The sequence below is a fragment of the Myxine glutinosa genome, chromosome 14 (genome assembly GCF_964187855.1).
Source record: "Myxine glutinosa chromosome 14, kmMyxGlut1.1, whole genome shotgun sequence".
In the NCBI taxonomy this organism is placed as follows: domain Eukaryota; kingdom Metazoa; phylum Chordata; class Myxini; order Myxiniformes; family Myxinidae; genus Myxine; species Myxine glutinosa.
In genome coordinates this window covers 71301362-71325495 of record NC_136274.1, presented here as the reverse complement: position 1 = coordinate 71325495, position 24134 = coordinate 71301362, and the positions used below count along the sequence as shown (strand labels likewise).

General features: G+C 45.2%; 1 protein-coding gene across 1 annotated transcript in view; it reads left to right on the top strand.

Annotated features, from left to right (window-relative positions):
- PPIL2 (peptidylprolyl isomerase like 2) overlaps positions 1-24134 on the top strand; it is a 122275-nt gene that overhangs the window by 43712 nt on the left and 54429 nt on the right. Inside the window, exon 11 of the mRNA XM_068136115.2 lies at positions 16430-16505. Coding sequence (XP_067992216.1) covers positions 16430-16505 — 76 coding nt within the window. The remainder of the gene's footprint in view (positions 1-16429; positions 16506-24134) is intronic.

Below are 24134 nucleotides of genomic sequence, written 5' to 3'. Positions count from 1 at the left end.
ATTAGATAGGGATTTCCCATGTTAAACGGAGGTGTCCCAGAAGCAACATTATTACACTACTAATGCTGGTTAGGAATTTCTCCAAAGACTTCTGTGTTGGATTCCTGAAATGTGATGCAATTGGATTATTACGATTAAGTTTCTTGGCTGTATCATCACGATTGCTTGAGTGGGAAACCGACCCATTTGGCGCAATTTCCTTTCATCCCAAAAGGCCCTCGGTTAGATGAGCACTGGGAATTGCGGTGGCCATGGCAGATGCCAAAAAATGTTTTTCTTCCATAGTTCTTCATATATGTAATGCAATTTTGGCTTTTACACAAGTGGTGACATCATCATCCCAAAAATACATTGTCATCCCATTTTTCAGCCAGGTATTTATGAGTGAGGCATTTTGGGTACATACAGTACTTTTGTTTTTGTTTTTTTACGAAACTTCGGTACAAGTGCAGCTTTCCATAGTTCATGAACTCTTTCCAGTGTAATAAAACCACTGAGTCTCCCAAATCATGTCTGATATTTCCATTATCTAAGCGGGGATTTGATTGGAGAGATATCCATGTTGGATTTAGTTCATCCACTCAATTACAGTGTGTAAACCCCTTTGTCAGATGATCTGCATATTGCATATGCTTCCCGTGCCAGGCTTTCTTGTATCAAATTGGACAACTTGCGGTGCCAATCTGAAATTGTTCTTGAGAAAAGCAGACTATCATCAAATGTCAAACTGCTATGGAACACCGTGGCAAAACTTGGACGCCACTTGGTAGAGCGCACCCCTCCACCAGGCTGAACACTATACCTTTTGTATCACACTGTAGGCCAGATTCAGATCTTCACCAAAATCTAAGCAATTTGTCCTTGTTAAACACACAATCTGTCCACCAAGTTTCGTTCGAATCCGTCGACAACATTTTGTGATATCGTGCTATATATCGTTTTTGGTCTTATTTATTAATGCTGAAGAATTGCTTCAAAAACTAGATGGTATTCATGGAATACTTTCCCTGCGCAGTCAACTTGATGCGAGCCAAGTCTTCTGTTTTTTGAAGGGTTTTTTCTCCAATAGAATTGTTGTGTAGATCACGATCAATATATTTCAAACTGATCAGACTAAGCGTTGTCCCTGTCGAATTATGATGTCATAATTAAGGCACCAATGACGTCATCATTAACAACACTTATTCCCCACGTGGAGTTCTTTACAATGAGCCACATTTCAGTTATGCTCCATGGAGTGGTCTCTCCGACTCTCTTGAAAATCCTCTCTATCTCTTTGCTGATGACTCCACTCTCTGCCGCTCCATTCCTCATCCCTCAGATCGGCAGTCTGCAGCCTCCTCACTCTCTGCAGACCTGGACAAAATCACAGACTGGGCAAACAAGTGGAACATGTCTTTCAATCCTGACAAATCTCACACTCTTACGATGTCTCTCCAAAAAGACCGACTGGACAACCCTCCCATCTACTTTCTGAATAATCCTCTCCAAGAAGTTCTGTCACTCAAGCTTTTGGGTCTCACTATCTGCCATGATCTTTCCTGGGAAAACCACATTTCAAATCTGGCCTCCAAAGCCAGTCGCCGACTAGGCATCCTCCTTCGTGCGAAGTCCTTCCTTGGCACACCTGAGCTCCTCACCACATACAAGGCTTTCATTTGCAGCTCAAAGGAATACTGCTCTCCCCTCTGGGCCGGTGCTCCTGCCTCACACCTAGCTCGTCTTCACGCTGTTGAAACCAAAGCGTTCAGAATCATTGGAATCTCCCGTGATGAAGCTACCTCCGAGGGCCTTTCACTTACTCACCGCAGGCAGGTTGGTGGTCTTTCTGTCTTCTACCGACTCCTCTCCGGCATTGCTCCTCCAGCTCTCTCTGGGCTCTGTCCCCCAAATATTCCTACAGGTCGCACAAGATCTGCCTGCAACCCTCTTATGGTTAAACTGCCAAAATCAAGACTCTCTGATCACCTTCACTCCTTCATTCCTCTTTTCTCCCGCCTCTGGAACAAACTCCCTCACTCTCTTCAATCCCACTCCTCCCTCCAGGTCTTTAAAACAGCTGTTCACCACCATCTCTTATCTTCCCCCATCCAAAACCTTGATCTTTTCTACCCCCGCTAATTTCACACCAAATACCACTTTTTTGAAATACCAACTTCTTTCCTGGAAGTCCTTGGTGTCCTTGTGTTTATACTTCTCCCACCCCCCCCCCACCCCCCTTCCCACGCCGCCTCCCCCCAAGCCCCCTCCCTCCCACACATTCCCGATGTCCCTGCTCTCAAATGTTGTGTTTATGTGCTTCCCCTTCTCTCCCCATCTTATCTACCGCTCACCTCTTTATATACTTTGTTTGTTTGTCTGATTTGTTTGTGTGATAAATGTTAGCTCTTTCACGAGCCTCGATTATGTATGCAAAAAAAAAGAAAAAAAAAAGAGATATAGAGGTGCAACGTTTTTCGGTTTTTCCAAGATGGCGCCTGTAACCACATGACCTATGATGTCATAAAAATGAATAAAGAAATTATACAGGCGGAGGCGCTCCTATGGTAAAATTTAATCAATCTGACCAACGGTTGCCGGGAAAATGAATTTTTAAAATGCAGACACCCACGTACGCCACAAGTACGTACACAACCGGATGCCTAATCCTGCCTTTCACTTCGCGAGCGCATGGTAATTGTATCTGGATCTGGATCTTTACCAAAATCGAATTAATTCGTTCTTGACACGTCACAACCTGTTCATCAAGATTCGTCTGAATCAATCCATTTTTTGAGATATCTTGCTCACAGAGAGACAGACAGACAAATGAAAAATCACTCATAGAGTGACACTTTGGCAAAAGAGAACAAAGTAGAATGGCACTCAGTAGAGCATCCTTTTGACTTCACAAATAATTGGTGGTTGAATTCAGTGACCTGATATGCAAATTGTCTTCAAATTTTAAGTTAATCGGGTGAAAATTGAGGATTTTACAAATTGGAAATGGTTGTTGACCTTTGGCCTATGTTGACCTTGTGACCAATGCTGATCTCAAAAATAGTTGGTGGTTGAATTCAATTAGCTGATAGAAAATCCCATTCAAATTTCAAGTCAATCGGATAGAAATTGTGGATTTTAGAAATTTGAAGAAAAGTGGTTGACCTTTGGCCTCTGTTGACCTTTTGACTTTTGACCTCAAAAATAAATAGGATTTTGTTGGACCACGAGCCCTACCATTTGGTGAAGTTTTGTGAAGATCGGTTTAAAATTGTGACCTGTAGGCAAGTATAAGTGAGCAGACGACGACAGACGACGACACAGGCGACGGCACCGGCGACGGCACCGGCGACGGCACCGGCGACGACACAGACGACGACACAGACGACGACACAGACGACGACACAGACGACGACACAGACGACGACACAGACGACGACACAGACGACGACACAGACGACGACACAGACGACGACACAGACGACGACACAGACGACGACACAGACGACGACACAGACGACGACACAGACGACGACACAGACGACGACACAGACGACGACACAGACGACGACACATATACATACTTGTCAAAAAAATTTGTCCCATAGAGATCAACAAGCAAGGTTAGTCGGTGGAGTCTTCGCTCACCTTGCTTGTATTTGATGCCCACTTGTTTTGGACTGGCCAAGATTAATATGTACAAAGGCCTATGATACATGTAACAGGCCGTAAGCATCTCCTCAAGTACATTGTTACCCTCGCCCTGAGGAGAGGGTATTTCATTTGAGTCAGTTTGTTACTTGGCAAAATGTTTTTGTTTTTTTTGCATGTTGATCACTCGTGCGTGCGTGCGTCCATGTCTGGCCGGCCCCGCTTGCGTCCACTCGCTCACTTATACTTGCCTACAGGTCACAATTTTAAACCAATCTTCATGAAACTTCACCAAACAGTAGAGTTCGTGGTCTGACAAAATCCTATATATTTTTGAGGTCAAAAGGTCAACATAGGCCAAAGGTCAACCACTTTTTTTCAAATTTCTAAAATCCTCAATTTTCATCCAATTAGCTTGAAATTTGAAAAGGATTTTCATATCGGCTTACTGAAACCAACCACCAACTATTTTTGCGGTCAACATCGGCCAAAAGGTCAACACAGGCCGAATTTCTAAAATTGCCAATTTTCATCCAATTAATTTAAACTTTGAAGACAATTTGCATATCAGGTCACTGAATTCAACCACTAATTATTTTTGTGGTCAAAAGGATGCTCCACTGAGTGCCATTCTACTTTGTTCTCTTTTGCCAAGTGTCACTCTGTGAGTGATTTTTTAGCCGCGTCGCAGACGCTGGTCATAGAGTGCCCTCTGCTGTTGTTGTTGTTCTTCTTCTTCTTGTTCTTCTTGTTCTTCTTGTTCTTGCAGAGAAGACAAAACCTCAAAGCTCCACCCATTCTGGGAACCATAGCTCCACCCATTGTGGGAGAGGCTTCATATAAACAAATATCCACCATTTTATTAACTCGCATAGCTTTGAGGCCTGTTTTGTAGGCCCGTGGTGTCTTCCTCTCTCACAGTTTTATTTCAAATCAAATTCGATATATCATTTCATTTTTCACAGTCGCTAACATAGTTTTAGACTCGGTTGAAAAAAAACGGGAAGAAAATCCGATGAAAGTTGCCCTTTATAGAACGAAATGAATTCTCAAAGGCCTGTAACTTCAAGTCCATTGAGATTTTATTTTTTTTTATCGCGGCATGCTCGGTCATACACCGCCCGAAATAAGAGACGGGAAAATGCCGAGATATATTAAAAATTCGTCCATTTGATGACAATCGTCACGATGAAATATTTAATTTATACGTCGTCACAATAATGTGGAGAGAGGAGCATAGCTTCATTCACGTGTCGCCACACACGGGAAATTGCCGAGATTTTTTTTTTTAAATCGCGGCATGGTCAGTCATACACTGCCTGAAATAACAGACGGGAAAATGCCGAGATATATTAAAAATTCGTCGCCACACACGGGAAATTGCCGAGATATATTTTCACTTTGCACAAAAATAACATCAAGTAATCGAATCAATAGGAATGTCCTGTGCCTATAACATCGACGTTATAGGCACAGCTGCATCTAGGCATTGTGTAACATCGACACGGCTTTTGTTTTAATTAAAACACCGTTTGCCCTTCACGTGACTCGTGGTGGTCCCTCTCGGCTCTCCCCCCGTTGGTATTTTTGTGCACATAAGATTGTTCACGGTTCTGTTTAAATATTATTTAAATATGTATAACCTTTCCCCTTCAGTGTTTTACTCAGTGGTATTTTACAACACGCTGTTTTTCTTCCTATTTAAAAGGCTTTTCTCAATTTCCTCTCCAACTCATTCCACCTCAAAAAAAAGAAATTCAATATCTTATACGTCTCCCTCACTACATGGTCTAAATTCACATTCATTCCATCCCTCCTCCATCATTCTGAACCGGATTGCTAACTTGAAAATCACAACAAACCCAATTTGTTTTCAATGTTCGTCTTTCATTAATCATCCACTTTCTAAACTCCCCTCTTGCCCCTCCCATCCAAATCCCTCCCCTTGCACCTACACTCCTAAACTCCCCCCTTGCCCCTCCACTCCTGAACTCCCCCCTTGCCCTTCCACTCCTGAACTCCCCCCTTGCCCTTCCCCTCCTAAACTCCCCCCTCACTCCTCCCCTTCAAAACTCCCCCCCAACCCCTCCCATTCAAATCTCCCCCCATACCATTCCTCTCCAATTCTCCCTCCTCCCCCCTCCTCCTCAAAGCTGCCTCCTCCCCACTTCGTCTCCCTTCTATCTCATACCTCCACCCCCCCCCCCCAACCTTCTTCTTTCCTCTGCCCCCCCTCAAACAACCCCTCTCTGTGCCTCATCCCTTCACCTTCAAACCTTTCATCCTCCTCATCCTTCCCTTTCTTGGAACTCTTCTGCAATCGCTGACACACTAACAACTGCTCTCCCTACCTCCCCCTCTCATCCTTCATCTTACCCTACTCCTCCCCTCCCCTGGGTTGTACCCGATGCTCCCCCTCTCTCTTCATTAACGGTATGGACCTCAAACATCCGGGGCCTTCGCTCAAACCTGACTGATCTCTCAATACAGGTTGCTTCTGACAATCCAGACTTGATCTGCTTAACAGAGACTTTCCTCCTTCAAGATGTCTCTGATTCCTTAATATCTCTTCCTGGTTATTCCCTCCTCCGGTATGATAGACCTGAGCCTCGGCCTGGTGGTGGGGTGGCTATCTTTATCAAAAACTCTCTTCCTCACTCTCCTTGCACTGCCCTCTCTCCTCCTCACCCCCAAGAGTACCTCTGGCTACGGCTTCCTCTCCGCTCCCACCTTTTGTTCATAGTGCTACAGTTTGAGCTACAGTTTGAGTTCATAGTGCTACAGTTCAGAGTGCTACAGTTTGAGCTTTACAATAAAGACCTCGCGAGATCTCGCGAGATCTCGGAGACGGTGGGAGGGATTTTCGAAGCTCCACACGGTCTCCACGTTTTTCGAAGTTAAGTCTGTTCACAATTGTATTTTGTCGAAACTGTATTTATCTTTCGGTGTGTGAAGTTATTGTGTGCAACTTTGGTTGTTTCTCGGTGTTTATCTTTCATAAATTGATCGTCTGTTTGCCGTGTCGTGGCTTGAGGCCTTGTACAGTGTGCACTGTACAACCTTGAGGCTTTGTTTTTCTCTCAGCGGTCCGTCGTTTGTGATCCAATAACTTTCGTTCTCTGTATTCCCAGGCTTTTCACCCAAAGCCTACTTCCTTGTGTAAATCTCAACTCAAAAAAAAAAAAAAAAAAAAAAAAAAAAAAAAAACAACATTTCCTTCTCTGTTCTCATTCGTTTATTCATTCTTATTCGTTCGTTCGTTCTTCGACCACGTGTTTCTCCCCCATTTCCCCAGATAGTTTTCACTCATTAACCTTCAATGTTTACACTTTCCCCTCAAGTTATGTATTCCGTCATATTTTATAACACCTTTTTCTTCTTCTTCTTTAAAAGGCTGCTTTCGACTTGCTCACCAAATCAATTCATCCCCAAAAAAATATCCATCTCCTATAGTGCCTTTTTTCTACATTCCCTAAACTCTCCTGCACTCCATCCTCCATCCAGCGTCCTTAAACGTATTTTTAACTCGAAGGTCACAAGAAACTCATTTTGCAATAAATGTTCGTTTCCCATAAATCGTACACTTTCAAAAATCCAATCTCACCCCTCCCCTCCAAATCTTCCCCATCACCCCTCCCCTCCAAATCTTCCCCATCACCCCTCCCCTCCAAATCTTCCCCATCACCCATCCCTTTCAAATCTCCCCCCTTGCCCCCTCCCTCCTAAACTACCCCCTCACCCCTCCCCGCCAAGACGCCCCCTCGCCCCTCCCCTCCTAGACTCCTGCCTCACCCCTCCCCTCCAAATATCCCCCATATCCCATCCCTTTCAAATCCCTCCCCTTGTCCCTTCCCTCCCAAACTCCCCCCTCACCCCTCCCCCTCAAATCTCCCCACCCTCATTGCTTCTCAATTTCCCCCCTCTCACTCCCCCTCCTCAAAGCGTCCTCCCCGCTTCTTCCCCCTTCAAACTCTCACCTCCATCTCCCCCAACCTTCTGCCTCGCTCTTCCCCCTCCTCAAATAACACCTCATTGTGGCTCACCCAATCACCATCAAACCTTTTGTCCGCCCCATCCTTCCCTTTCTCCGAGCTATTCTGAAATCTCTGACACACCTTCAACAGCTCTCCCTATCTCTTCCACCTCTTCCACATCTTACCCTACCCCTCCTCCCCCCTGTTCTGTATCTGATGCTCCCCCTTCCTCTTCATTAACGGTATGGACCTCAAACATCCGGGGCCTTCGTTCAAACTTAACTGATCTCTCCATACAGGTTGCTTCTGTCAAACCAGACGTGATCTGCTTAACAGAAACTTTCCTCCTTTATGATGTCTCTGATTCCATAGTATCTCTCCCGGGCTACTCCCTCCTCCGGTATGATAGACCTGAGCCTCGTCCTGGAGGCGGGGTTGCTATCTTTATCAAAAACTCTCTTCCTCACTCGCCCTGCACTGCACTCTCTCCACCTCACCCCCAGGAATACCTCTGGCTACGGCTTCCCCTTCGATCCCACCTCTTGTTCATATGTGTGTTGTACCGTCCACCAAACAGTGATGACTCCATCTACATCTCGCTGTCTGATGATATGGACCAACTTCTATCTACTCATCCCAACTCTCTCTTCCTCATATGTGGTGATTTCAATTGTCACCATGCCAGTTGGCTGGGTGTGGGTACCTCTCTCACCAGCCATGGCTCTTCAGCAAAGGACTTCTGCGACTCACTGGGACTGACACAATCTGTCAATTTCCCGACCCGGATCTCAGTCAACGGAACATCTTCTCTTCTGGACTTGGTTATGACTAACTTCCCTGAAAATGTCTGCTGCTCTTCTTCTGCTCCGATCGGATCATCTGATCATGTCCTTGTTAAAGTGGACATCTCTCTGACCATCCTCAGGGAGCCTGCTCAGCGTCGACGAGTCTGGCATTTCACTCAGGCCAACTGGCACGGTCTTCAAGCAGCCATCAATCATCTGGACTGGTCTCCCATCTCTACCACCTCTGACATCAACTCATCCTGGGAATTCTTCCAAAGTAAATTGCTCTCTCTCATGCACAGATTTATCCCATCTCGTCTTCAGTTGTCATACCCTTCCTCCCGTCCATGGTACACGGAATCTTGTGGTGAGGCTGTTGCCCAGAAACAACTTGCCTTCGTCTCCTGGAAAGCAAATCCAACGGAAGGAAATCTCATTTCCTTTCACAAAGCCCGAAACAAGTGTGTGTCCACCCTCAGGAGAGCCAGGAAACAATATCTCTCCGTTCTCAAGACCGAACTCTCTTATCTGTCTCCCTCTTCCAAATCCTGGTGGCGTCTTGTCAAATCCGTTTCTGGTGTTTGTTCCCCCTCCATCCCCTCCCTTACCTCAAATGGCCACACAGTTGACATCGCACGTGACAAAGCCGAATACCTCAACTCTGTGTTTGCCTCAAAATCCTTAGTCCCAAACCCATCTCTCTCTGTTCCCACCTTTCCCAGTCGAACCAAACTGCTCCTGGACTCTGACCTTCTCTCCTGACAAGGTGAAGGAGTTTTTGTCAAACCTCGACTCTGATTCTGCAACTGGACCAGATGGCATCAGCCCACGGGTCCTAAAATCCTGCTCTGCCGCTCTATCTCACCCTCTCTCTGTTCTTTTCACCCTATCCTTTGCTCAAGGTCATCTGCCAGCATCCTGGAAATCAGCAAACATTACCGCTTTACACAAAAAAGGTGCAAAAACAGATCCTTGCAACTACAGACCAATCAGCCTGCTCCCAATTATCAGCAAAGTCATGGAATCCATCATTGCTTCGGATATGAAATCTTTCCTCTTCTCCAATGGCTTGATCTCTGATCATCAATTTGGTTTCAGACCAGATCACTCTACTCTGGACATGCTGCTTCTGCTGTCTCAACAATGGATGGAGGTCCTCAATGCCAAACAGGAAATCAGAGCTGTCTCCCTTGACATATCACGTGCCTTCGATACGGTCTGGCACCCAGCTCTGCTCACCAAACTCTCCTCCTATGGTATCCATGGAAATCTCCATGCATGGCTTGCGGACTTCCTCTCTGGTCGTAGTCAACGTGTGGCCCTGAATGGATTTCTCTCATCTCCCCTTCCCGTTCAGGCTGGAGTTCCCCAAGGCAGTGTGCTGGGCCCTGTGCTTTTTCTGGTCTTTATCAATGATCTCTCCGACTCTCTGGAAAATCCTCTGTATCTCTTTGCTGATGACTCCACTCTCTGCCGCTCCAATCCTCTTCCCTCAGATCGGCAGTCTGCAGCCTCCTCACTCTCTGAAGACCTGGACAAAATCACAGACTGGTCAAACATGTGGAACATGTCTTTCAATCCTGACAAATCTCACACTCTTCTATGTCTCTCCGAAAAGATCGACTGGACAACCCTCGCATCTACTTTCTCAACAATCCTCTCCAAGAAGTTCTGTCGCTCAAGCTTTTGGGTCTCACCATCTGCCATGATCTTTCTTGGGAAAACCACATTTCCAAGCTGGCCTCCAAAGCCAGTCGCCGACTGGGCATCCTCCGTCATGCGAAGTCCTTCCTAGGCACACCTGAGCTCCTCACCACATACAAGGCTTTCATCCGCAGCTCAATGGAATACTGTTCTCCCCTATGGGCTGGTGCTCCTGCCTCACACCTGGCTCGGCTTCACGCTGTTGAATCCAAAGCTTTCAGAATCATTGGAATCTCCCGCGATGAAGCTATCTCTGAGGGCCTTTCACTCACTCACCGCAGGCAGGTAGGTGGTCTTTCTGTCTTCTACCGACTCCTCTCCGGCCTTGCTCCCCCAGCTCTCTCTGTGCTCTGTCCCCCAAATATTCCTACAGGTCGCACAAGATCTGCCAGCCACCCTCTGATGGTTAAACTGCCGAAATCTCGGCTCTCTGCTCACCTTCACTCTTTCATTCCTCTTTTCTCCCGCCTCTGGAACAAACTCCCACACTCACTTCAATCACACTCCTCCCTCCAGGTCTTCAAAACAGCTGTTCACCACCATCTCTTATCTTCCCCCATCCAAAACCTTGATCTTTTCTACCCCCACTAATTCACCCCAGATCCACCTTGTTTGAAATTCCAACTTCTTTCCTGGAAGTCTTGGCAGTGTCCATATGTTTTATACCTCTCCCACCCCCCCCCCCCTTCCCATGCCTCCCCCCCAAAGCCCTCTCCCTCCCACAGTTCTCTCGATGTCTCCATGTCTCTCGGTCCCTGCTCTCAAATGTTGTGTTTGTGTCCTTCCCCCTCTCTCCCCATCTTGTCTACCGCTCCCGATGTTATTTGTTTTGTGTGTCTGTTTGTCTTTCTGTGTGATTAATGTTCGCTCTTTCACGAGCCTCGATCTTGTATACAAAAAAAAAAAAAAAAAAAAAAAAAAAAAAAAAACTTTTTGTGCTTGTTTTTAAATGCTTGTTGGTTTGTGTGTTTGTCTGTCCGCTCACTTATACTTGCCTCCAGGTCACAGTTTTTAATCGATCTTCACGAAACTTCACCAAATGGTAGAGTTCGTGGTCCAACAAAATCATATTTATTTTGTGGTCAAAAGGTCAACCACTTTTTTTCAAATTTCTAAAATCCTCAATTTTCATCCGATTGACTTGAAAAAAATTGAATAGAATTTACATATCGGCTAAATGAATTCAACCACCAACTATTTTTGAGATCAGCTTAGGCCAAAAGGTCAACATAGGCCAAAGGTCAACCACTTTTTTCGAATTTCTAAAATCCTCAATTTTCATCCGATTGACTGGAAATTTGAAAAGGATCGTCATATCAGCAAACTGCATTCAACCCCCAACTATTTTTGAGATCAACATAGGCCATGAGGTCAACAACATAAGTCAAAGGTCAACCACTTTTTTCAAATTTCTAAAATCCTCAATTTTCATCCGATTGACTTGAAAGCTGAATGGGATTTTCATATCAGTTTCGTGAAACCAACCACCAACTGTTTTTGAGGTCAACATAGGTCAAAAGGTCAACATAGGCCAAATTTCAAAAAATTTCAATTTTCTTCTGATTAACTTAAACTTTGAAGACGATTTGCATATCAGATGACTGAATTCAACCACTAATTATTTTTGAGGTCAAAAGGGTGCTCTAATGAGTGCCATTCTACTTTGTTCTGTTTTTCCAAGTGTCGCTCTATGAGTGATTTTTCGTCTGTCTGTCTGTTTGTCCGCACAGAATAAATATGATTTTCTCTGCAAGCGTTGGTCCAATTGACAGATTTTCACCATAGCTGCAACTCCTCCTGTATAATTTTTTACTGATAATTATGACATCATAGGTCACGTGGTTTGGCCGCCATCTTGGAATAAACGAAAAACTTTGCACCTCTATTTCTCAAAGCGCTAAATTGAAATTTTTGAAAAAATTGAGACATGGCTCATTATAAATAACTCTCCATGTGGAATAACATCTGTTAGTGATGATGTCATTGGTGCCTCTATTATGACGTCATAATTTGACAAGTACAAAACTTCATCCCATCAAGATGAAATTTATTGAGCATAATCTAGGAATAAATTGAATGAAATGAGTGAATGAATGATCGTTTTAGGGCCATTTTCCCCCGCTAGAGCAAGGGTTAGCCTTGCGGGCCCTATGACAATCATGGTTCCCTATTTGAGGCAATGTTTTTTTTATGGCCGGATGCCCTTCTTGACGCCAACACTTAGTCGCCTCTTACGATGTGCAGGGATACGATGTACCTATTCTAAATCCCCAAATCCCCAATGTACCTATTCCTATTGTACCTATTCCTATTGTACCTGATGTACCTCTTCTAAATCCCCAATGTATCCCTATTTGAGGCAATGTTTTTTTTATGGCCGGATGCCCTTCTTGACGCCAACACTTAGTCGCCTCTTACGATGTGCAGGGATACGATGTACCTATTCTAAATCGGGGTACACACCGGGATCATTCATCCCAGAAAGCTGGAATTCAATTTGCAGACCTCGGAAGGATGACAGGCTGAGTCAACTCCTGCCCCTGCCCCTCCCCCTAACCGCTAAGCCAACACCAGGCTATTAGACTAGGAATTAAACTCGACGCTAAGCCATAACCAAGCTATTAGACAACACCAGACTAGGAATAAATTAGTGTAGAAAAAAAAAATGATGACGTCATCGGTTACGTGGTTCGGCCGCCATATTTGTTTTAACACAAAAGCCTTAAAAACGACTGAAAATACATCCTGGTGAGGGTTTGCAATTTGATTGCTCTTTCTTGTTCTCACTTGTCAAGTTGTTGATAAAGGGAACGTCCTTCAAAGGGAATGGGCTGAGTGTCCTCTCAGCACTCGTTATCATTGTTTTGAAAATTAAATAAAACTTATCTTTCACAGAAATAGGCCATTGGCCATCACCCTGGTCAAATAGAACTTGCCAATCGATTAAATGTGATTATGAATGGTTAGTGTAATTAATTCGGATTATGGTATCAAGTGCTGAAAAAACGAGAAGAAGATCACGAAACTCCGCATTTTCTTTAAACCAAGGAAATTATTTTTCGGAATGGACTTTTTACAAGGACACTTCAGGGTTTATGGACTTCCTATTGCAGAAGATGTAAAAAATAACCGCTCGATGCTGAGATTTTCTACACTGATATCTCCCCTGGGGACGTTTATGAAGGAAATTACATCAATACTAATCAAAGCATTTTGGGTAAAACCAAGATGGTACCCAACAGAGCCATGTGTGCTGTTGAGCAGAGATGTGTCGTTGAGTTCCTTGTGAAGGAGGACATCAAATCGAGTGAAATTCACAGGAGACTGCACGCAAAATTTGGTGATTGCATTTCTTTAATGTCCGTGAGCTTAAATGATGTGCTCATGGAGTTGAAAAAATGGCCGTAAATTGGTGTGTGACCTTGAGCGTTTTCACTTACAACCAAGTTCCGTCGCCGAATCCAGCGTCAAACAATTATTATTTATTTATTTATTTATTTATTTGGATAATCGCTGTATTACGAAACGTGAAATTGCAAAATAATTTGAGTTAAATGTCAGAAGTGTGGAAATGATAATTTATTCTCACTTTGAAATTCAATAAGTACAAGGATGCTTTCATATCGGGGGCCGGTGGGGGTGCAGGTCTCCCGTTCAACCATAGTACGGAGAGTGACCATCCTTTTAAATTATTGTGATTTCTACGACTTGATGAGCAATTTAGGAACCTCTCCCCACTCCCCCCGCTGTTTACCTCTCCCAAAGATTTATACGTAGGTGACGTAAAGGTACTGCCATATACATAAAGGGAACAAGTGCGTACGTGTTGCAGCGGAATACCTAGAGAAAGAGCCGAAGTTTCAACTTTACTGTACTTTTTTTATTTGGTTGAATAAAAAGTTCATGTCAACCTTGAACTGCCCTCAGAAAAAAAAAAATTGGATCCTGAAAGCACTGACCCAATAGCAACTGCTTTTAACAATCCAGTGCTCGTGATCAAATATGATGAGCTGAGTACTTTCGTGGAGATTGCTTGTGACTTCCTGTTTCAAAAAAAACCAAAACAATGCAACACTCGTGATCAAATAGGATGACGAGGTTTTCATGGACTCCGCTTGTCTGGCTGTTGGAGATATCTTGTTAATCACCATCTTCCTTATATTCACCTCGTCATCCGATTCAGATTGGCACCGCAATCTGAATTAGATATAAAAATAGAGCACAAGATCATCTTTTCGAGACAGTCGCTGCTAAATTAGATTACACTTGGTTATCCTATCCTATCCTACTCTATGAAATGAGGCAATGTCTGTATTTCTGTTCCTTATGGTATTGAAAACAGCTTGGCCAACCCACACCAAATTTTGCATTCAAGCTTGGGGTACCCAAGGTCATTAAATTAATCACCCCTAACCCCCCGCCTCCTGCCTCCCCAAAGACTGTGCAGAGACGATTTGCGACTTTCGCTTGTACATGTGGATAAGTGCAAGTGGTTTAACCACCGATCCCTACCGGAGGTAATGGGTATTGTGGGTGGGAATCGATGCCGATTCTGCAACTAGATCCTCTCGCTCTGAAGTCACAGGGCCTTCAGAAAGTATTCACACCACTTGACTTTTTCACATTTTGTTGTGTTACAGCATGAATTCAAGATGGATTAAACTTAATTTTTTTGTCATCGATCTACACAAAATATCCAAAAATGACAAGGTGAAAACATGTCTTGCGAAAATTTTACACATTTGTTGAAAACGAAATACAGAAATAACAAAATTACATAGGTATTCAGCCCCCTGAATCAATACTTCATATCAGCGCCTTTGGTGGTGATTACAGCTTCGAGCCTTCTTGGGTATGTCTAACAGCTTTGCACATCTGGATTTGGAGAGTTTCTCCCATTCTTCCAAGCTGATTTGCTTAAGCTCTGTCAAGTTGGATGTGGAGCTTCGGTGAACAGCAATCTTAAAGTGTTTCCACAGATTCTCAATGGGATTCAAGTCCGGGCTTTGGCTGGGCCACTCAATGACTTTCACATTCTTGTTCTGAAGCCATTCCAGTGTTCCTTTGGCTGTTTGCTTGCGGTCATTGTCCTGTTGTAACGTAAATTCTTGCCGCAGTCTAATGTCTTTTGTGCTCTGAAGCAGGTTCTCCTCAAGGATTTGCCATATTTGGCTCCATTCATTGTTCCCTCTATCCTTACAAGTCTCTCAGTCTATGCCGCTGAAAAGCATCCCCATATCATGATGCTGCTGCGACCATGCTTCACGGTAGGGATCGTGTTAGATGGCTGATGAGCTGTGCTCTGTTTCCGCCAAATGTAGCGCTTTACATTTAGGCCAAAGAGTTCAATTTTTGGCTCATCAGACCACAGAAGCTTTCGCCTCATGGTCTGAGTCTTTCACATACCTTTTTTGCAAACTCCAGGCATGCTGTCATGTGCCTTTTTCTCAGGAGTGGCTTTCATGAGGCCACTCACTCATAAAGCTGAGATTTGTGAAGTGCTGCAGGGACTGTTGTCCTTCCAGCAGGTTCTCCCATCTCAACCAAGGAACTCTGTAGTTCATTCAGAGTGGTCATTGGGTTATTGGTCACCTCCCTGAGAAAGGTCCTTGCCCGGTTGCTCAGTTTGGTCGGACGGCCAGCTCTAGAAAGAGTCTGGGTTGTTCCATATTCTTTCCCTTTCCTCATGATGGAGCTCACTGTGCTCTTGGGAACTTTCAACATTCTAGAAATTGTTTTATACCCTTCCCCAGATCTGTCTCCTCACAATTGTATCTCGGAGTTCTACGGACAGTTTATTTGACTTCATGGTGGAGTTTATGCTCTGACACCCACTTTCAACTTGTACCTTATATAGAAAGGTGTGTTTCTTTCTAAATCATGTCCAATCAATTGAATTAGCCCACAGGTGGACTCCAGTCAAGTTATAGAGACATCGCAAGGATGATAAAAGAAAATTGGATGCACCTGAGCTCAATTTGGAGTGTCATAGCAAAAGGGTTGAATAATTATTGACTCGAGACATTTCAGCTATTCATTTTGAATTATCCTGTAAAAAATTATAAAACAAGAATTCCACTTTGACATTATGGAGTATTGTGTGTAGATCAGTGCGAAACAATTTCAATTTAATCCATTTTAAATTCAGGCTGGAGCACAACAAAATATGAAAATATCAAGGGTTGTGAATACTTTCTGACGGCAGTGTACACAAGGGTGCTTTATATTGACTGACACGTCTCATTGATTGGGAACGCTGACTCATTGATGCTTTGGATTTATGCCGCCTAGAGCTTGAATGTATAATGTATCATCACCTAATTGTGCTTCATGCAGGCTCACTATTCCACTGGACGAGTGGCGTCTGGCTTCACATCCACCACGATGCAGCCAGAAACTGAGCACGAAGCAGGTATGGTGGAACTGACGCTTGACGCAACACGTGTAATCTGAGAAACATTTCAATGAGTATTGTCATGCAGTATTGGTTTTCAGGTAGTTAGGTAGTTGTGAATCATCTGGACAGACCACGGATGCCTCGGATTTGGTGAAAACAATGGCATTTTTGTTGATGTATATTTACACGCACGCACACACATACATTTTGTGTAATATTGAGTGTAACATTTCTGTGGACAGGATAAGGTTTTCTGTGTGAAACCTGCCTGTAAAGCAGGTGTGCAAAGTATAAAATATATTAGGGTGGAGGACCTTCCGTTGCCATTGAAGCGATTCACGCTTCAGTTCAGAAACTGTTCAGCCATTGTGAGCAAGCCATGACGGGGAGGTGGAAAGCAGAGCAGGTATAATGAATTGCCAATAGCACCAGGCGGACGTTGATAAGCTGGTGTCAGGGGCTGCAGGGGAAGGTTCTGGATGGGAGGGGGGGTGGAGGTTGCGAAGGGGATGAATGGTGCGGAAGAGCACCACCACCGTCGTATCTCGAGCAACAACCAATGAGGTCCCCCCTTCCCCCAATATTCCCATTACACACACACACACACACACATATATATATATATATATATATATATATATATATATATATATATATATATATATCCCACAAACTATCGTGGAATCGGCTTGACACAAACCGCAGCCAAAGCCGATCTACGGCTGCTCAGATTCTTGCACTGCGAAGGCTGCTTGAAGAAGCAAGAAACAGCAAGGTGGACAGGGAGCTTGTGTTGTTATTTGTAGACTTTACAAAAACGTTTGACTTGATAGACAGAGACGCTATGTTCAAAATACTATGTGCTGATGGTATACCACCTAAGATAACAAACGCAATCAAGGAGATGTATAATTGCACTTCTGCTGTTGTCCTCACACCTGATGGGCCAACTCGGCTATTTGACGTCACTGCGGGAGTGCTTCAAGGTGACACTCCTGCACCTTTCTTGTTCATTATGGTGGTCGACTAGGTGATGCGTACCGCATTGACGGAGGAAGATGGTGTCACATTGCAACGCCGCATGAGCAGATGACACCCTGCTCAGAAACTATCTGACCTCGACTATGCTGATGACATCGCTGTCGCTGCTGATTCACAAGATGCACATGACATCCTATCAAGAATCGAAGATATAGCCAGAAAAGTCGGTCCTCTTATCAACGTCTCAAAAACAAAAGTGCATGCACATACATCGTCGACCCAATGAACAACGAACCCTCGGCAGCAAATGGTGAAGTGCCCGAGATAGTTCAGGATTTCAAATACCTTGGCTCATATACTAACACTGCCTATGACGTCAGCTGCCGCATTGTACAGGCGTGGGCGGCAGCAAACAAGCTTGAGAAAGTTTTTGGCGTGCCCTGCTGCAACGAAGCACCAAAATCCGGCTATGTAAAGCTACAGTTGAATCAATCTTGCTGTATGGGTGCAAGTCGTGGATGCTGACTTGTAGCATGACACGTAAAATCGATGGCAACAACACCAAGTTAAACACTCAACATCTGTTGGCAAGACCACGTCACAAACATTGAACTATATGGTAATTTGCCAAAATTTTCTGATGTGAGGAAGAGGCGTTTGAGATTGGTGGGTCATGTCCTCCTGCATGAAGAAGAAGCAGCAAATAGCATCCTACTTTGGAAGCATCAGAAAGAAGAGTTGGTCGGCCGAACCTGACGTTCATTAATATCGTCTGCAGTACCACTGGGCTGCATACAGACGAACTGAAATCCGCCGCAACTGACAGAGCTGTTTGGGCAAATCTGACGAAGTAGATTTGTTCTTTGTCGCTCTGGTTTCTTTTTTGGTGTTTTGTTTGTGATTGTCTGATCAACATTATGTATAAACAAGTAGTAGTATATATATGTATATATATAAACATGCATTTTAAGGCCATTTTCCCTGCTAGAGCGGGGGTTAGCCTTGCGGTCCCCATGACAATCTTCTCCATCTTGCCCTATTTTCTGCATCTCTCCTTGTTAACCCCCTTGCCCGCATTTCTTCTTCCACCATCTTTAGCCAAGTCTTTCTCGGTCTTCCCCGTCCTCTACTTCCTTCTGCATTCATTTCCATCACTCTTCTCAACCAGTCACTTTCATCTTTCCTCAACACATGACCAAACCATCTCAACCGGTTCCTCTTCACAGCATCAATCACAGGCTCTATTCCCATCATTTTTCGCAATTCATCATTTGTCTTCCTCTCTCTCAACGATACTCCGCACATCCATCGAACCATTCGCATTTCCACCCTTTCCAACCTTCGTTGCTGCTCTATGTTCATTACCCATGTCTCGCTCCCATAAATCATAACACTTCTCACACATGCAGCATACACCTTTCCCTTCAGCTTCAACGACACTCCCCTCCTCATCAGCACGCCACTCAGTTCCCGAAACTTCTTCCATGCACATCTCACTCTAGCAACCGTTGCCGAGTCTGATCCACCTTCTCCATTCAGCATGTCTCTGAGGTAGCAAAATGTTTTCACACCTTCCAGCTTCACGCCGTCTCCAAGATCCAACTCAACATTTCCTCCATCTGCAGCTCCCTCTGTGCACACCTTACATTTGAATGTAGCTGCCACACTGGTTAATGACCCTCTCAGACCACTACATTTTTGATGAACCCACGCAGCGCACATTGTACATTGAATGGAGTTCACTCCGACACCCTTCCTGCACACCGCACAGGGCCACTTCCCAGTTCTTTCCACCTCACCGCATGCTTTACCATTTGCCATCACATTCGTCTTTCCGATATTCACTTTCAGAACTTTTGTCTCCATACATTCCTTCCACTTGTTCATCTTTTCCTTCAGTCCATCCATACTTTCTGCAATCAACACCAGATCATCTGCATACAACAACTCCCACGGTAAACCCTCCTTTACGTTCTGAGCCAGCACCTCCATCACAGCTACAAATAGTAGTGAACTTAGTACTGACCCCTGATGCACTCCCACCTTCACCTCCAACTCACCACTGTTCCCGTCCTTCGTCCTTACAGCTGTGCACGCTCTTTTGTACATTGCCATCACTGCTCTGATCAACCATTCCTCCACTCCTAACTTCTTCATTGCCCATGTCAATACTTTGCGTGGAACTCTATCGAATGCTTTCTCGATCAGCAAACCCAAGAAACAACTTCTTCCTCTTCTCCATGTACTTCTCCTGCAACTGCCTCACAATAAAAAGTGTGTCTGTCGTTCCTCTTCCTGGCATAAATCCAAACTGCATTTCGTCGATCTTCAGTTTCTTCCTTATCCTCCTCTCCAACACCCTTTCCAATACCTTCATTCCATGCTCCAATAACTTTATCGCTCGGTACGAGCCACACTCTAGAGGGTCACCTTTCCCCTTGTATAGAGGGACGAGGGTACTCAGTTCCCAATCGACTGGAATGCGGCCTTCTTTCACCGCCAGATTACAGATCTCTGTCATTCTCTTCACACCCCAACTTCCTGCTGCCTTCAACATATCTACCACAACCCCCGTCGGCCCTCCCGCTTTTGTACTCTTCATTGCTTTTATCACTTCCTGAACTTCCTTCTCAGTTATCTTCTCTGCCGGTCCTAAAACTGGGTTACTCTCTATGTTGCCATCCCATTCATTCTCTGTATTCAACAGCATTTCCATATATCTTTTCCATCTTCCTTTAATTCCATCTGGGTCCACAACGATTTGTCCCACTTCATCCTTCAAGCAACTCACCCCCATCACATCACACCTCTCTTTTGCTATCTGCTTTGCAATCCTGAATACTGCTCTCTGACCCTCTTCCGAATCCAAGCGTTCTCCGAACATTTTCCTACATGCCTCCTGCGCCTTTGCTACCTCTTTCTTTGCAGCCTTCTTGGCTGCCTTATAACTTTCATGCTCTGCTGTTTCTGCTCCCGTACCCTTCACCTTCTGCCACTCCTTGAACTTCTTCCTCTTCTCGTCAATCCTCTTTCCAACTTCATCATCCCACCACCATGTTTCCGAGTGCCTCGGTGGTCCTTTTGTCCATCCACATACCTCACCAACGGCTCCCAACAGACGAGCATTCATTGACATCCAAGACATCCAACCACATACCCTACTCAGCCTCTCTCTTAATGCCTCCCTTACTGTCACCTCTTTCAACCTCCACAGGATATCATGATATATCATATATATATATATATATATATATATATATATATATATATATATATATATATATATATATATATATATATATATACATACATACATATATACAGTGAAACCTTGACTTACGAGTTTAATTCGTTCTGTGACCGAGCTCGTAACTCAATTTGCTCGTTTCTCAAATTAAATTTCCCCATTAAAATGCATTGAAATGCTATTAATCCGTTCCAGCCCGCCAAAAACCACACCAATTTTTTTTTTAATATACAGTATATATAAAAATATCTCGCGCTTTATATTTCACCTGTATGCAGCATACAAGTTGGCAGGATGGCCTGGACTGGAGGTACGCACACTTTACTCTAAACTGTCCAGCCTGGGTTTGAATCCCGACCCAGCTATAACCTGTCATGGGTGAATCACAGGCAGGGTGATTCATCAATGTGTGTACCGCTAAACTGGGCGCCCCGTTTGCGTCCCATTAGTTGTTGGATGTTGAGGATCTCACCGTGTTTTCCACAAAGAGAAGGCGAGCTATCGCCGGCACTTTGAACAAGTTGTGGCCTGGCATGCTCTTCTCCTCTGCCGTTATATACGTCCTCCTCGGCATCTTTTTCCAGAAGAGCCCTGTCTCGTCACAGTTGAAGATTTGCTGGGGGATGTATCGTTCGGCTTCTATCAGTTCGGCAAAAGTTAAAATAAAATCTTCAGCTGCCTTCACATCCGCCTCACCAAGTCGACAACACGCACACCTCGCTCATGTTTTTCGACGATTGCGTGTTTTATATCCAAGCACATCATCCTCTTCTTCTTCTCAGTACTGCCCTTGGCACTCAATTTCTTAGGACCCATGGTTAAAACTAAGAAATTTTCCAAAATAACCAAAATGCGAAAACAAAGCAGCAGCTATATACGGCAGAGATGCTTGCACGGCAAGATAACCACGTGACCTGAACCCACCTGGTGGCAGGTGGCGTAAGCTCCAAAATAACCAAAATGCGAAAACAAAGCAGCAGCGATATACGGCAGAGATGCTTGCACGGCAAGATAACCACGTGACCGGAACCCACCTGGTGGCGGGTGGCGTAAGCTCCAAAATAACCGAAATGCGAAAACAAAGCAGCAGCGATATACGGCAGAGATGCTTGCACGGCAAGATAACCACGTGACCGGAACCCACTTGGTGGCGGGTGGCGTAAGCTCGTAACTCGGATCTCGGCTCGCATCTCAAAGCAATAAACCGCCCGAGCGACGGCTCGTATCTCGGAAAACTCATAAGTTGGTGCACTCGTAAGTCAAGGTTTCACTGTATATATATATATATATATATATATATATATATATATATATATATATATATATATATTGTTACGGACACGACTTAGATGTTGCTTGACCGAGCGGAATGGCCGCCGTGTTCGCACAAGTTACCCGATTACACTCGAACGTTGGCCGAATCGCGCTACGCTAAATCAATGAAGGAAAGGACACAACGGCTGGGTTAAATGACACGACACAAGGGGTACAGTTCTCAAGACCTCCGGAGGAGGATATAATATTGGTTATGCAGAACGGTTAGATTACACGGCAAGAGGTACAGCACAGCAAGATGGGCACTTAGACACAGTCTTATCTTATTCCCGACAGACCACAGACAAACGGGACAAGACTGACTCACACAGGGATTGATGGCAAGGAAGGGCAGGCAGTCGATAGCTCAAGGTGCACCTTGGCTCAGGGGCAGAATCGACCCGGTCCGGTCCAGAGATGCGGGTAGGTATCGTCGCGCTGGAGGTGGTGTCCGTTTCTCTTCAAGCTGAGGCGCATCTGACGTCACCTCCGTCTTCCTGCGCATGCCCAGCGGGGAGTGACACGCCCTCGGCTCGTTAGCTCCGCCCCAGATGGAATCGGTCCGCCGCTTCTTATTGGGTGCGGGGGGTTACCGGGCTCCGCCCTTGACGAGGAGCTGACAGTGAGCCCCTGCGTGGTAACCCCGTCGGAGCACATGTTCAATGGCGGCTAACCAAGCCGGAGTGAGGACGCACACTCCCCGCGCCGCCGCCGCGCCGCCGCCGCTGTTGTTGTTGTTGGTGTTGTTGTTCCATGAGGAAGAGATGCGGGGAGGTATTGGGAGGTCCTAAACTTACTAATGGTGCCATACAATCACATTCTGGTGCAACGAAGAGTCAGAATTAATGGAAACGAGTCCTTAACTGACATAGACTAAGAATAACTAGCAAGATGTCCTATAGTTGTCTACGTGAGATGCGGTGAACCTGGGCACGACATTTAATGGGGGAAAAAGGGGAAGGTCGGGGCTACAGAGTGTTGTTTACAGACAATGGGACTAGGGAATGGGGGATTGGGGATAGTTGGGGAGTATTGGGGAAATAGGGGAATATTTACAAGCGGATATGGATGGAGGCCAAATCCCATATCCGCAACATTGCACCCTTCTCTACCTCGGGGCGTCCCGACCCGATAAATTTTTACCTACGTTAGTGTGGCACTCAGATGTAGTTCCCTCTACTATTAACTCAACCCTGAGTGCGACAGTTTTACAGATGTTCACAAATGAGTACATATGTCCCCCTGCGACGTTGCACCCTTCTCCTCACAGAAACACACCCACAGGATAACCGAATCGCGGAAAGAATCCTCAAACTAAACATACAGCCGGTAGGGAGCATCATTTATACAAGACTACACTGATATTTACACTACGATCCAGGACCTGTTTTTGGAGGAACACATGCAGATGTTATGCATAGAGAGAGCACGCATGCCAGCATCGATACACCAACCCACGAGTGCTCTGTGGCCCTACGGCCTTTAATAATGTGCAGAGCACCCCATCCAAGCACCAAAAGCACCACCCCATCATGTACAGTCAGCACCATCCGGTGCACCAATAAAGTGTTCGATAATCACCGGTGGTGTCGCAGCCGGCCGATGTTCTGCCGCTGGTCTTGCCTTGGAGCCCACTTGGTGTTCTGGCTTCCTTCAAAAATAAAGAAAGGCGCCAACCGCGTCCATTTCTAAATTGTGGCCGTCAGGGGGGCCAACTATAAGTGGTTCACCTGTATGGCATAGGTGCCACGTTGACCCAGAGGTCCATCAACGGGTGGTGCTTGCCCGCAAAAGACTGCGGTCCATGGTGGGCGGCCACAAAAATTGCGGTCCATATGGTGTATCGATCCCGGCAGCAAGCAGCGAAAGTGCAGGCCCACAACTGCGGAGCCAGCACCTCTCTCTCCTCTCTCTCTGCCCCAAAGCCAGATCCTCGGAGGTGGGAGACAAAAGAAAAGACAAGTGAGTAAGGTGGTAAGGGCGCAAAAGTGCACGCAATACAAGATGATGCACACTGGGGGCACATGGAAACCAGGTGAGACAGGTACGTTCCTACCGTACGCCCCCCCCCCCCCCCCACCAGGTAACCTACATTGCCCCTC